The 15,226-nt window shown below is 39.1% G+C and overlaps 1 protein-coding gene across 1 annotated transcript in view; it reads left to right on the forward strand.

Moving 5' to 3' along the window:
• The first annotated feature begins 2,237 nt into the window (after nt 1-2,237).
• Nucleotides 2,238-15,226, forward strand: part of fam214a (family with sequence similarity 214 member A) — a 37,500-nt gene continuing 24,511 nt past the window's right edge. Inside the window, exon 1 of the mRNA XM_015375404.1 lies at nt 2,238-3,291. Within this exon, the coding sequence (XP_015230890.1) occupies nt 3,261-3,291 (31 nt within the window). The 5' untranslated portion in view covers nt 2,238-3,260. The remainder of the gene's footprint in view (nt 3,292-15,226) is intronic.

Raw genomic sequence — 15,226 nt, forward strand, 5'->3', positions numbered from 1 at the left:
TTTGACTGAAACAGTGGAGTTCTTAGTTCTAATGCATTTACTGAAATTAGACATGCATTTACAAACAGAAGGTTTTCAGAGAGGGAATAGCGTCCAATTTCAAACTCTTGCCTATTGTTGGTTCATCTCTAATTTTCTATTAAAGCTTACTTTTTTTGCTGAAATCAGTATCCATAAAGTGACAATTCAGCTATTTAGTGGCGGTTTGTATGGCTAGTCTCAATAGCTGGCCCAGAGCATAAGATGTTTGAAGCCTCTGGGGAGTTCACGGAGCATTTAGCATTTCACAGAAAATCAGTTAAATCTGAAAACACATTTAAAAAAGATGAAATGATCCATAAACCCTTGTTCTCAAAAGCAACAATGATTTTTTTTTTTTTTAAACTGCTGTTAGTTTAAGATGTTCCTACTTAACATTGTTCCTTGTTCTGTTTATAGAAAATACTATCCCTAAGAGAGTTACGGTATATACCACAGGTAAGACATTAACTGCTTATGAATTTACATTAGAACCCCCAAAATCAGAAATATGTTTTATTACCCTTGACCTTAAATTAAAGATGTATTGTGCTTAGGCCTGCAACTAATGATTATTTTGCAAATCGATTAATCTGTCGATTATTTTTTCGATTCATTGATTAATAATCAGACAGCCAAAGCTTCTTTAAAGAAGACCATTTGCTAAATTAAACCAGCTGAAATTAAAACCTTTCCAGTGGAGGAGTTCTGGATAGAGCATACTGACAGACGGGAAAATTTTTTTATCTTAAGTGCAAAATGTTTACATATAAATATATATATATTTTTTTACAATTTTAGTATAATTGCTGCTCTAAGTGGGTCGCTCTGTCAACTAAAGGCATGTTTTAGAGTTTCAATACTCCAGTTAACGATTAATTGATTGTTACACTAATTGACAATTATGTCAATAATCAATTAATCACAATTAACTGATTCATTGTCTCAGCCCTAATCCGAATGTAAATAATTAAACACAAGCAAAGACAAAATAAGATGTGCTGATGAGACTATCTGACAAGAAGCTTAACTTTAAATTGTCCCTTCCATCTAATTATGCCAGGAGCAGGGGCAGAGCTAGATGGGGGGCCAGGGGTGGCCATGGCAACCCTCAGCCAATCACTGGCCACCCCTGTTGCCACCCTTACCATAATACTCTCAAAGGGGAATGTTCAAACTTATTAAACATTTAAATTTATCCTATATTAACTACTACTTGACTACTAAAACTCTGTGTTTATGCACATCAAAATATTAACATTAAAGTTGATACCGGTATATACAGAATTCATGCTCTATTCAGAACTAGATTTTTGTTTCATATCAGGTAAAGAGAAAATTATGTCTCTGCAAGTCATCTAGTCATCTTCAGTGAAATGATAGATAAATAACTACTTTAATAATAACTTAAACATCCATTTGATGTAGATATTAGTACTTATAAATATACATTTTATGCAAACCAATTTTTGGTAAAAGTAGGTAAGTAATGACAATGGAGAAGATGTTTGCCACAGAAATTTTGTCCTCTACACCTTTAATCTAAAAAGCACGGATGTTTGTGGTTGTTCCTGTTGGAACAATATATATTGACCCTGAGGTTCTGGCGCCTATTCGCTTTAGGCCCCCCCTCAGCCTGCATTGGTTATTGCATTGCCACTCTTATTAAAATGTTCTGGCTACGCCTCTGGCCAGGGGTTGTTTTAAATTGTTAACCATTCTAAAATCTACAGTAGGATCTCTGGGTCAGATGGGGCAGGGCTGGCATTAACAGCTTGGACTAAGATATATGGGCATCTTAGACACCTAAGCCTTTGAAAAGCCAGAACAAAATGTTCACGACTGAAAAAGATGAACCTTCACATGAACGCGCGCTGAATTGGACCAACCTATCAGGGCACAGGGGGGCATCCCATCTGTTTCTATAATGAGACACTCCAATTATCTCTGACGTCACAGATATATATATATATATATATATATATATATATATATATATATATATATATATATATATATATATATATATATATATATATATGTGTGTGTTTAATTAATCCCATCAAACGCTGTGGGTTCTTCCCGGAGAAGTTTTGATACCAGCTCCAAGTTGGCGGTTGCCATGGCAGCCAGTTCTGGCTGGGCCCCGGAGGGAAGTGACGAGCGGGGCTGTTGTTGGGACACGTGACTGAAGCTGCGCTGATCTGTTTTGACAAGCAGCAGGGAGGGATGTGAGGTGGCGGAGGCAGACAGTAGCATCACGACTAGCAGGACTCGCTGTTCCTTTAATCCGCCTTTCGCCTGAATTTTATCAGATCGTTGTCTCGCTCGCTCGAGCGCGCGCAGGAGTCTGGTGACCCAGCTCGCGCCGGTTAAACCCAGAGCCCCTCGGTGTGCGCCCGCCGGAGTCTGCTTGTTTGTTGTCGCTCTGCAAAAGTTTTAATGAAGACCACAAAGGAAGTCAGCGCTGGTGGCGTTTTTAGCAAGAAGTAAATGGCAAAGGCTCGACCTGAAAAGTGGACTAAATTCATTTGTTAGTATTTAGTGACCGTAATGAAAGGCTAAAATCTGTACATAGTCCTGCCTCCCCCCACTACTACCTTCCGAATGGGGGAGAGAAACCCAAACAAGGAGCGTTGGTAGCTGGGCTGAGCTACGCTGTCGGAGCTGAGATGTTTGGACGGTAAAGCTGCGTTAAAGAAACTGTTAGTTGGGGGAAAAACAAGGTTAGTTAGCCGAGTTTGTTGTGCTAGCAGCTCTGCTGAGATAGCAAACCTCTGTAGCGGCGGTTACACAAGCTGGAGAGGAGGTGGAGGGGGGGAGAGAGGGAGACACTGCGAAATGAATCCCGACTTAACTATGATTCAGGTGGCGGAACCCGAGAGCAGCTGAGAGAGGAGCTAGCTTGCTAGTTAGGCTACTAGTTAACTGATTGGTTACTCGCTAGCAAGCAGCGTGACAGCTGGTTTAGCCAAAGGCTCCGAGTATCAGCTGTCTTTGTGTGAGTTGGACAATACAGTGCGACTCGATGGAAGCGTACAGGAGCATGCTAACAAAGCGAGGCTTTGTTGTTGGATAGGGGGGGCTGTTGGCAACGACACGCAGACTTCACAGCTGATACCGTCTAAAGCTAACAGTAGGTCCTTTTTTAAAGAGGGGTTTTGGAGGGTGGGGGGGTTTCTCAGCACCTTGGTGTTACTGTCAGGCGTGTGACACAGCAAGGAGACCCTGAAGTCAACCAGATGACACTGGACAACATGAAGCCCGAGAGAGGTATGTTGACAGTATTACCATTTTATTATTTTTGCAAGAGTGATTGGACCCTATCTAGAGAGGGATTATGTAACAGCAGGTCAGGCTGGTCACATGAATTAACAAAGCCTGATCTAAGTAGGTGAGGAGGTGGTTTGCTCTACTTTAACTCCAGTGTCAGCTGTTTGCTTTGCCTATTTCTCCCCCCTCCCATTCACCAACCTTATAACCTTCTAGCTGCTATCCTGACACAAAACACTGATCCTCCCAGTAAGCTCCTGGTTCACAGTATATCTGCACAGGGCTGCTGCTAAATGCTCTTGATCGAAGGTCTTCAATAAGGGGGTCCACAGAGGTACTGCATGGGAGCTGCGAAAGTTTTGGTTCATTAGAACAATCATTGATCCATCTGGAAAGAGAACGATGATTTGTGTCTGTTTTCCATCCCTAAAACTCTTCTCAAGCCTGGAAGAAATAATGCTGCTTTAAATTTCTATTACAGCCCTCATTTTTATTATTATAAATCGGCATGGGACGCTGTAGAGGTTTTTTATTATAACCCAACATATCCCAGTACTGTAATATATAATTATTGTCCAGATGTGGGTTTATCCCTGATACCATAATAGTAGTTACCTAAAAAGTAAGTTTTTAAAAATGTTTTTCAGCCCAACATAAATTCACGAGCAAATATGGGAGGTTTAGAACAACAGTTTAAGGCAAAGGTTTTCAGCAGGGGGTCCTCGATCCCTAGGGGGTCCACTGAGGTACTGCATGGGGGTTGTGAAAGTTTTTTTTTTCATATTCCCCCTTGCAATTTTTTCAATAATTTAAATATCTTTAAATACTCATTAACATGAATCAAACACACTGTAGTAAACAGATAAATGGAGGCAGAAGATGTCTTTCAGTCATCAAGGCACACATTCAGCAACACACAGCAGCTCTTTCAAGCTGGGCACCGTTTCATTCACAACACCCGTCCCATCAACCAGGAATCAGAAACATTTTAATAATCCAAGGGAGAAATTACATTAATTACATTACTGCATCTGTAATAGAATGACTATAGGCCCAGTTTGATATAACACAATTTCATACAATATGTATAATTAGGGGGTCCCCGCTCCATCTTGCCATCAGTTTCAGGATCCTTGGCCTGGAAAACGTTGAAGACTTCTGCTCTTGATGCCTTAGGCTCTGCAACCTGTTTATAGCTTGCTCTGTTTGCACAAGAGTTTACCAGGAAGGAGATACAGCCTTGTTTTTTTTTCACTGTAATTGCACTAATTATGCCAGAGCAGGGCTATGCAATGGGATCTTAGTGCTAAAATCACAATAGGCTTATGAAAAAAAAGCTAAACCATTTTATTGCCACTTAGGTAAGTCCACGCCAGTGTTGCACTATACCAAGAAGCAGTGTGGGGCAAGAGTTGTGTGGTCATGATAAGATGAACTGCAGTCAATCAGCCATGGACTCTGTGTTTACATATGTTATGAAACTGCTGCTAGGTTGCTGACTGGCCTGAGCAAGCTCTTCCTTTGCTGATAATAAAGACTCCAAAACACACTGTAATCATATGCTCCCTGGTGGCTTCTGGATTTGAACCCATGGCTTTTTTTTTTTCATCTCCAGCCTTATTGGATCCTTTATATGGAAACACTGACCCAGACAAGCTGTGAGATATGACTGGTCAAGGTTGAGGGCACAGAGGGAACAGTGTGGTTTAATTATAGCTTAGCAATGTAACAATGCAAAGCTACATCAAAAATAACCGTACTATTCGTGTACAGGTCATGTGCGCGTTGCTACTTTGAACTAGCGGGAAGACTGGGAACTGGTGATTCACAGACACCTCGTCAGCTGACCAAAATCCAGTGGGTTTTTTTTTTTCCTTTAGCTTGAACAATAGTATGTTACTAGGTCATCCTGAAGCTGCACGCTCTTCAGTGTAAAAGTTGTAACTGCAGAAAAAAAAAAAACACTTTTAGGACTTTCTTAGCAATTTCCTATTTTTACAGGTTGTTTATTGGCTTTTCATGGTGTAAAATGAAAGATGTCTGCCACAGGATGTCAACCCATAGTGCCTCAATGATTTTTTATTCAATTAGTGAAAGGGAGGGTCGACCTGAGCTGAATAAATTACTGAACAGGAAGGCTGAATGGAGTAAAGCTATTTTATCCATTGAAACTTACTCTGTAATTAAACATACTGGACTAATGTTTACATTTCGTATGGCTAACCACGCTTTTGGGCTAATCTGCTAATGCAACATGCTACCAATCTTTTAAACTGCAGATATGATTGTTTTTTTCTTAATGATAACAATAATATTTTTGTTGCCTCTAAAGCTTTAATATCTGGTTTACTGACAGCTACAAATAGTTTGAACCAGTTTTAAACCTGTTTTGCTGCTTCACATTAATGACTGCTTGTCTGGCAAGGAGTCACTGTGGTCCTATTGTTACTTTGAACATATTGTGCTATTCCACTGTTGCTGATGAAGAGATTTCCTATAGCTCAGATCATCTCTCTGTTGTCTCTTTTGCTCCGAAACAGAAAAGCAGCAGGGATGAGAGGGTTTTCTTATTTCAGCAGCCTGGAAGGTCCAGGTGGGCACAAAGCAGCAGGGTTAAGGGTTCTAGCGCTGGGACTGCTTAGCTGTGTTAATTCAGACAGAGAGTAGGATAAGTCCGGACATGTCAACCCTGCTTGTAAAAGCTAGAAAACACTAAACTCTTGATCAGCTGGATGTGGAAAGTCTTTAGGGGGAGGTGTGTGAGTGATAAGGTCATCAATAGAGTGCTCTGTCAACTTTTTTTTATTTCACTTCCTCTAGGAAACGCAATAAAACAAAAATGCATGGTCAAATTTACAGGCTCAGATACAGATTTGTGCTGAATTTCTCCCTTTTTTTTTTTTGTATCGCTCTTCTGCTTGAAGAATAAATATGCACTCTTCTGGTGGTGACCTAAATAAACTGTCCTATAATAGATCAGCAAGGCCACTCTGTTTTTTTTTTATCTCAATGATCTTTATAAGAACAATTATGTAACTTTCCTGTAATCAACCAAATAATTCGGTGTAATATTTTAAAAACAGTAGTAATCTTTGTCTGGACCTTAAAGTCTTACATCTTACAAGACGGCACATAGTGGTTGTTTTCCTTTAAGTTAATGAAGCATCTCTTTAGATCATCTGGCAAACCATTTTTTTTTTCGTAAAGGGAGTAAAAATGGCACTTATGTTGTGCGCGGGTCTAACCAGAGTCATCTGATCCCCTTGTTTTTCTGTGAGTCTAGTTATGAGTCAGGGCAGAGTGTGTGAGAGGAGAAAGTAAGTCTGGCACACAGCAAGTGTGCAACAGATTGTTGTTGGCCCCTATAAGCGCTTTACATTTGAACCATGTGGATCAACTGGGAGCTTTTACAGGTCTCATGAAGAACAGCTGGACGTGTTTCACACTACTGGAAGAAAACATGCCCCGTGTTTTGTTTTGAACTTTTAAAGCTAAAGTGAGTCTAAATTTGGATCCACTTCTATCAACAAAGAGATATTTTTGAGCGCTGTCCCCACATGCAGCACGATTTAAAACCACTTTGGAACATTTCAAACATAAAATACGCTGTTTACACTCAGCTCTGGCCCTTCACCCACAAGATCGTCAGATGCTGGGAAATGTAGCAATAACAGCTGAGGATTTGGGATGTGGTTCATCATCCTTTGTGCTCTCAGTCATGACTTTTCTTTCCGTTTTTTCTTTCTTGTCTTACTTTAACTTAAATATTGAAGTGATCTTATCACCAGTCACATCAGAGAAACGCCGTCTCTTTCTGCTTTCTGTAACATTATTCGCTAAGCAGTGCTTCCTGTTATGAAGTCTGCTTCTGGCGTCCCCAACAGAGAGTTGTATGTCTCAAACAGTGAATCCAATATTTATACTCTTACTGACATGTTGATGCTGTGCCTTGGAAAAGTATTCACATCCCTAAGACTGACAGAAATAAAAAATCTATAAGTGTTGCATGCATTTGCACTCAGCCCCCAGAATCAGTGCTTGATGCGTAATTAACCCTGCTTTACAGAAATCCATTAATTATTAGCAGAGATGGGAAGTAACGAAGTACAAATACTTCTTTACTGTACTCAAGTAGATTTTTCTGATATTTTTACTTTACTAATTATTTTTATGGCAACTTTTTACTTCTACTCCTTACATTTTTACACAAATATCTGTACTTTCTACTCCTTACATTTTAAAAAATTGGCTCGTTACTTTAGTTTTGAATCATTTCAATGGAGTTACCGTTATTATTTTTCACTTCATCATCAATACCAAATTCAATCTAATTGGATGGGAATCTACGTTGCATTTGACGCACCACTACAAGATGAATCGACAGATTCGGCGGTATTCATTGGCGGCAAATCATTGCAGCTTGGTGGCGGTGGCGTTAGCATAGTAGTATGGACGACGAGATGATTGAAAATAAACACAACGGAGATCTAGTCCTATTGGCAGACATCCATTTAAAATGTAGGCAACGGCATGAAAAAAGTGGTTTCTACTTTTACTTTTATACTTTAAGTAAATTTACAAGCCTGTACTTTGTTACTTTTACTTGAGTAAAGAAGTTTAACCAGTACTTCCACTTTTACCAGAGTATTTTTTAACACAAGTATCTGTACTTTTACTCAAGTACGGAAAGTGAGTACTTTTGCCATCTTTGATTATTAGTAACAATCGACTATTTAAGAAATACTTATTTTCAATGTAAACGCAATACGGTAACAATACTGTAAACATTTTAGTTTCAATAAATTTAAATAAAATATGGTCACATGGAAGTCACAATGTTGATTATGCTGGGTAAATGACATATGCTAGATCCTGTAGCGCTAGCTCTGTCCAGCCTAAACAGCTATAAATAACATGAAACGTTTTCAGTTTGCGCATTAAAATTATAGGAATCCGAGGAGGTGATGAAGATGAGAAGGACCAAATGGAGGAGGAGGAGGAGGAGTGGGTTGGCTGAAGAAGCAGGCGTTTGGGGATGTTAAAGTGGCTTTATAGAGTTTTCTAATGATACTGCCACTTGTGGCCAAAACACAGAAGTGCATCACTCTTCTGCTTGTTCTCGTAGCTCGTGCTCATTATTGCCAAGGTTTTGTTTTGTTTGTTGTTCTTTTTTTCACCTTACCTGGAATTTTCATTGGTGTGTGAGTTGAGCTTGATGCCGGTCGCTACTGAGCATCCATAAAATCCATCTAGAATATAACGCTTTGATTGTTTGCTAGGTTGGATACATTTAACATCGATGTACTTGACGTCACATCGCGGGAACTTCAGAACCGAAGTAAATTATAGAGAATGGGCTACAGGCTTATAGAGGCATGGGCTCCTAACTACTGAGGTGTTAGTCTGCTCATCAAATGGTGTTTTTGTCCTAAATGGCTATTTTAAAAATATTTTTCAGCGAAAACTTACATAATGTCTCTTTAATCTAGAGGAAACCTATACTGCTGTATAGCATCGGGATCAAAACATCTCTGGTTCTTCAGAATTATATGTTAAAACGACTGAAAGATGTTTCACTATCACTTTAAACTAGAGGGGTTCCAATACAATTTTTACATTTCTGATACAATACTGATATTTTCCACCAACGCTTCTTGTTCTTGATCCCGAACATGACTGCGAACAGGTTGCATCTGTTTCCACCCAAAAAGAGGTCCCAGAGCAGAAACTCCCGTTAGCATCTGGCACTGCTGCTTAGCTGGTTCTTCAAAGGGAACCAGCTAGTTACCAGTGGTTTCACTGTGGGCAGTCAGCTCAGGAGAATTGAAGAGGGAGGATTTGCCATCGAACTTCTGGCCAGAGAAAGAACACGTCCTAACGTTTTTTTTAACATCCGTTACTCTTTGCTACGCATAGTGCACTGGTGGTCGCAATTGTGGATAATAGTGCATTGTGACAAACACCAGATACAGCATTGGGACTTGATCAACAGCCGATACCACACTATGACGTCACCAACCAGCAGGTGGCAGTAGTGTCCTTTGTCAAACATGGACGTCTCCGGTAAAGCACATTCATATGAAATTACTCCTAATTAAAAACACTTATCATTTATTGAACAGTATGTAATAATTTCATAATTGAAGTACTTTCAGAAGTTTGTATTTTTGATGTGACCGGACTTCTCCTTTAAAATGTTCAAAGGATATAAGTGCTTTGGAAGGTGTTGTTCAACTCGGAGCAGATTGGGTCCTTTTTTTTTTTAGCTCTTGTCCACCTGTCCAGTCTCTTATCATTGTGTTTGCCTCTTTTTAACCACCACAGAAGGCTGCCACAACAGGTGTTCCCCTTTGTTTTGCCCCTCCTTACAATTCAGGTCGATGAACATCGGTGCATCTCTGTATAGACGTTAGTTTAAAAGCAGCTCTGTCATTTGCTAAGCTGGCTTTACTGAGTATGTATTTATGTGCTGAATGCAAAGCCAGAATCAGAGCTGCCTCTTGCAAAGAAAACAATAGCTGAATGGACACTACCATTCCTGCAAGTAATCTGGCTAAATCAATCCTACTGTGATAGGTCAGACTTAGCCTTTTCCTGCTGAATGTGGTTTGGCACTGATTCATCTGGGTCCAGTTATGCTGAAGCTTTTTATTAAAGGCCAGTAAAGCTAAGGACAGAAAAGCTGGTGGATGCATGCGGTGCTGCAGCTATTTATTACAGCTCACTGCGACGGACACAGAAATAGTACAGCCCGGACTTGGTCCAGGACTGCTGGGTCATATTTCTTCTGCCAAAGGTGCACCGAGTGATGTAAAAGCTTTTTGCATCCTCCCACCCCGGTGGCTGTCCCACCCAACCAGCAGCGAGCCCTGCAGGAACAGGAAGAGCCATCTGCTCATGGGGATTTTTCATGGTGGGGATAATGTCTGCATTTCAGTTTTTTGGTTCCATTTTTATCCGGATTTTGCTTCTTTTAAACGCTATCTGCTATACTTTGATTATTAAAGTAAAAAAATCCAGAGAAGGGGAAATTTATAATCTTTAATCTTTTTCTTGAAGCCTTAAGAGTACAGATGGGGAACAAGCTAGGCATCCGTACACAGGTCCTACATCTCCACAAATAATCAATTCCAGGTATCATCTGTGCTATATCCATCCTCCCACTCGTACTTTTAATCTCTGATGTGACATAACTAGACCGCCGTTAAGCTGTAAATTCAGCAGGCCTAGTACAGTTTGATCTGAGTGCGCTCTGGCTCTCATGCTTGTTGCAGATATTTTAAATTGTTGGTTTGTAAGCATCGTTTCTTGTGTTTTGTCACTGAGTTATCAAGAGCTCAGCTAAGTTGTGTTTTCAGTAATGTTTACGTACAAAGATGAGTGCTTAGCTGTTGTTTTTCTGTGCAAGCTTTCCACAAAGGAACAATTGAGAATTTCCTAGTGTCACTGATGTTGTTTTACAGTTTCCACCTCCTTTACCTCCCTTCATTTTGCATCTCTTCTGTGTCACATTAACCAGACCTCAGCTGCTGTTACAGCTCAGCACTTCACACCTCCATCACAGATACTATCCATATAACAACAACACAGACATAAGGCTCAGATGGGATACATTTTCATATCAAAAACAAAAATATCTAAAAAGTTAAGTGTTTAATTTATTCAACCTTTATCCCACTAGGCTGACTTTTTATTGGAGATGAAATCAGACCTCTGATGTGATTCCCTGCAGAAAGAAGGGACTCACAGCTATTCAGGGATCTGAACAAACTGTGATTCTGTGATCATTTATTCCATATAGTCCTCTGTGCGTGAAAGGAGCAGATTATTGTGAAGCAAAACAAAGAAGACAGTTTTTAATATCTTATGTTAGTGTTTAATGGTGCATTTTGCGTGTATTCTCTGTGGGGACAGTAGTCCCCTACTTTTGCCTTGAGATTTCTAAAGTATTCTGACATTTCTAAATCCGGCATGTTCCACAAAAGAAGATGCTTATAATAGATGAAACAGAAAAACTCAGCCTCTCTGGTATCGGCTGGCATCTTTCTACAGGTTAGAAGCCGTTTTCCTCCTTTTATATGGCTTATTCTAGGCTTACTCTAACCCTACAGAGGACTTCTATTTATGAATAGCTAGTTTGATATAATTTTCAGATGCATTAAAAGTTTTGTGTAAAATCTAGTTTTATTTTCTATTTTTAAACAGGATTTTATATGAACAGTAAATGGGGATATGTGCCAGGCTTTAGCGATTTCCTTCAGAATGTTAATTTTAACACATACATGACAGATCGACTATTGAAAGGGTTGATTTCTTTCAGGTTTGAAGGTCTTTTACCAGACTCCACACATCTTTCAGTACTTAAGCTGTTATGCAAGCAGCTTTTAATCAGGCTCAAACAAATCTCTCCGCTCTGCCGCTGCTCCATATTGATAGTGTTGATGTTTGGGACTAAAAGATGCCTGAAAGATGATTTGAATTCATAGATGGAAATATTACTGTTCATAAAGGTTCAGGTGAAAAAATGGATCCAGTGGAGCTGCTGATCTCTGATAAAAACAATTGTTGGTAATTAATCACAAACACAGTATTCCAGTCTGAGCTAACGGAGAGCTCCTCCGGGGCACATTGTGGAGGCGTTAAGCACATTGCCTATTAACAGCAGTGTGGGGTTAAGATAATTTCACACTCTTTACCGTTATCCCTTTTCCTTCTCTCCATTGTCTCATTTTATTCCTTTTGGACCAACAAACCGTCCAAACAGTGAATCAGATGACTGATTTATTACTCTCACCTCCAAGCCTGGCAGTCAGTCCTGTTAAACTCTCTAGTTCCTCATCTCCATGAAAAGAGATGCACTGATTGGTTGGTTATGATTGAAAAGTTCTAGTAAACCCAAACTGGTTTTAAACTACCTCTGTTTAAGAACTATGCACAAAACAACAAAATGCCCTTTTTCCTGCTTTTGGTGTAAATACATCTTTAATCACAAGTTATTGAAGCCATGAAAATTAGGATTTTTCTTAAAACCTGCGTGAAGCATTAAGGTTAAATCATGTGTTTCTTTCAAAAAAACAAAAATTTAAATACAGTAAAACCCGGAAAACTTATGAAACAAGAAAAATTGCTGTTCCTGCGAAACAGCTATGAGAATGCCGTACGCTAACCTGTAAGCTGAAAATGGCAGAAACTGAATCTGAAATGATATGAAATAGAAGAAAAATTTAAATTTCTTTGTTGAAAAGCTGAAGCCAACAGCAGAAACATGTCGAGCATATTATGAGTTAGCAGCAAACAAAAAAGCTTAATGCCTGTCTAGAAAGAGAACAGAACTAAGCCAATGTTGAAAATATAGCCTGAAATGTATGAAATCAGTAGAATCAGAAAAATAAATTGGCAAGAAAAACTAGAATCTTATCTGGTCGAAGAAATAAAGGTTTAGTTTAAGGATAGTGCCTAAAATGTGGAAGAATGTGGTATTGAATAAGCAGCTTAGTGCTACATAAGAAGCTTGATGAAAGTGTTTAAAGGTTGAAGTAATGCATAATATGGACAGAAAATGAATGCAGAAATAAGCTAAACTTGCAAGGAAAACCTTTGGTAAAGTGTTAGGAATGAGCAATAAGAAAAGCTTAATGGCCTTCCTGAAAATAGAGGAATCAGAGAGAAGCGAATGGCAGAAGCATGGCTGATTATAGATTAGAAAAAAGGTTTAGAAATGCAGCACATGCTACAACACTCTATGAGCTAATGTGCATGTGTCGTCTGAGAGGAAAGGACAGAAAACCATAAGAATAATACTATTATAGATACAACCCATCTGCAGGGTAAAATTCCTTTTAAATACAGTAAAACCCTACAGGTCTGTGTTTAAAAGGAAAAACTCATAAAACAAAAACATTCTTATCAAGATTGAAAATAACTCACAAACATTTTTCCAAACCTAAAAACGTAACCTGCAAGGTATTTCCAGATAATGGCTTATTTTCTGTAAGATTATTACAAGAAAACAGATTTATGCAATAGAATGTGTGTGGTGACAAAACTGTCTAGTTAAAGGTGTTATAGACATGTTGGTGTAATATGTTCAGCTTCCTGTTGTCTGCTCACGCCGCTCTGAATGCGGTGGCACCGAATGAGCAGCCGGTATGCCTATGCAGACGATGGTTTCCTCTCTGCCAGATTCTTTTCCTTTTTGTTCTTTTATTCTTAAAAACCTCTCTGATACAGAAAAAGCTTGAGTCCTCTATACCTGGCAACGACTCTCGCACCTTACAGCTAAAAACGGGAGTTATTAGCGCTCCTATGATGATCAATAGAAAGTAGCTTTTCCTTTTTTTTACGTTAAAATTAACTTGTTTTTTTATCACTAGGATATTTCTCCATGCATCCTTGGTTATGATACAATTTTAGTAGAGATGATTTGCTAATGCATCATTGCATATTATTTATTTACTACAGTCCTACTGTAGTAAATAAATAATTGAATGTTGCCAAGTATAGGATCCAGTTCGTTTGTCGCTGTCTTACTGCATTTGGTCCGTCTTGAATCTGACACGCTTTTCATGCAGCATTTAGAGCCGCTGCTGCTCAGGTTGCTCAGGTCCGACTCCCCCTGCAAGAAGTTGGCAGCTGCCTCGGTGGAGAGGTCAGAGGCGTGTGCGTTCCTGCTGGAGAGGGTGGCTCTGATTACAGGGAGGGGTTGTCCTACTGCCCCACTGTCCCACAGTCAGCAGCACTCAGCTCACTGAAGCTTTGAACATGTTGGAGTAAAGTGCTTTGCTGCCTCAGGAATAGGTTCTCTACTACTTATTGACAAATAGGAAGATGGGAGCTATTTAAAGTTTCAGCACTAAGGTTTACGGGTTTTTTCTTCAATAATGACTTGACTCATCTTGTCGTGTTCTCTGTTACTCACTCCACTCCAGTTTCTGTTACATAACCAACATTAGTTTTAACCTGAATAAAGAGGATGAGTTAGGTTTGTTTTACTTTTTTTTTTTAGGGAGGAGGGGGCAGAAATCTGTATGAAACGGGTCGAAAAAGACAAGTCGATTGCATAGAGATGTTTGAAGATAATGTTGCTGATTTTGCACTGCTCTGAGAAACTCTTGTGAATAATCAGGGATTGAAGTACCCCACTGAAGGACCAGTTGCTATGGTTGTTGAGGATGAGGAGAGGATACTGGATCTAATTTCTCAGCCAGATTTTCAAAACATGAACAGTGCTTCAACCTAGACCGCTTCATTTCAGTGACTAGTTCATTAGTTAATTCATTTTCTTCATCATTAGATCACAGAAGTTTTTGTTGTTTTTTATTTTTTTTTACCTTTTTTAGCTAACTTTACATTATTGCCTGACGTCTGCCCCTCTGTTGTGGAGAAATCCTGCAATTCTGTTGCTCTCAGAAAAATAGTTACCTAACTCTGACAAACTGCCATTATTACTGTTGCTTTCATCACATCATATTGAAATCATACAGTTGGGGAGCATTTTCAAAGTCTGAGTTTAATACAGCATCAATGAAGCTTAATCCCTAAACCATGTTACAAAATGTCCCTGTTTTTTTGTTTTTGTTTTTTTATTAAAGGGAGGCAGATAAAACAAAAACTGTGAATAATTTCTTCATTAGTAAAACTGACATTTCTTTAAGACTAAGGCAGCAGTTTTACCGTGAAACAGCAAAAACAAGAGACATCTGTGCTGGAAGGGAATTTTCTTTCCGCAGCTGCTGCATGATAAATGAAAATGGCTCATCTCTGTCTGTAGTGGTTTCTAGCTGCATATGAGTTAGATATCAACAAAGTTCACCAACTTTAATATTTCTTGTTATTAAATACAAAAAAAGTTAAATAGCTGATTACAGCTAGCAGAGAAAATAATTTATGTTCTTTGAGAAATGAGATTTGGATGTCAGAGCATATTTTAAGGCTT

The sequence above is a fragment of the Cyprinodon variegatus genome, unplaced genomic scaffold (genome assembly GCF_000732505.1).
Source record: "Cyprinodon variegatus isolate N-32 unplaced genomic scaffold, C_variegatus-1.0 Scaffold118, whole genome shotgun sequence".
Classification (NCBI taxonomy): Eukaryota; Metazoa; Chordata; class Actinopteri; order Cyprinodontiformes; family Cyprinodontidae; genus Cyprinodon; species Cyprinodon variegatus.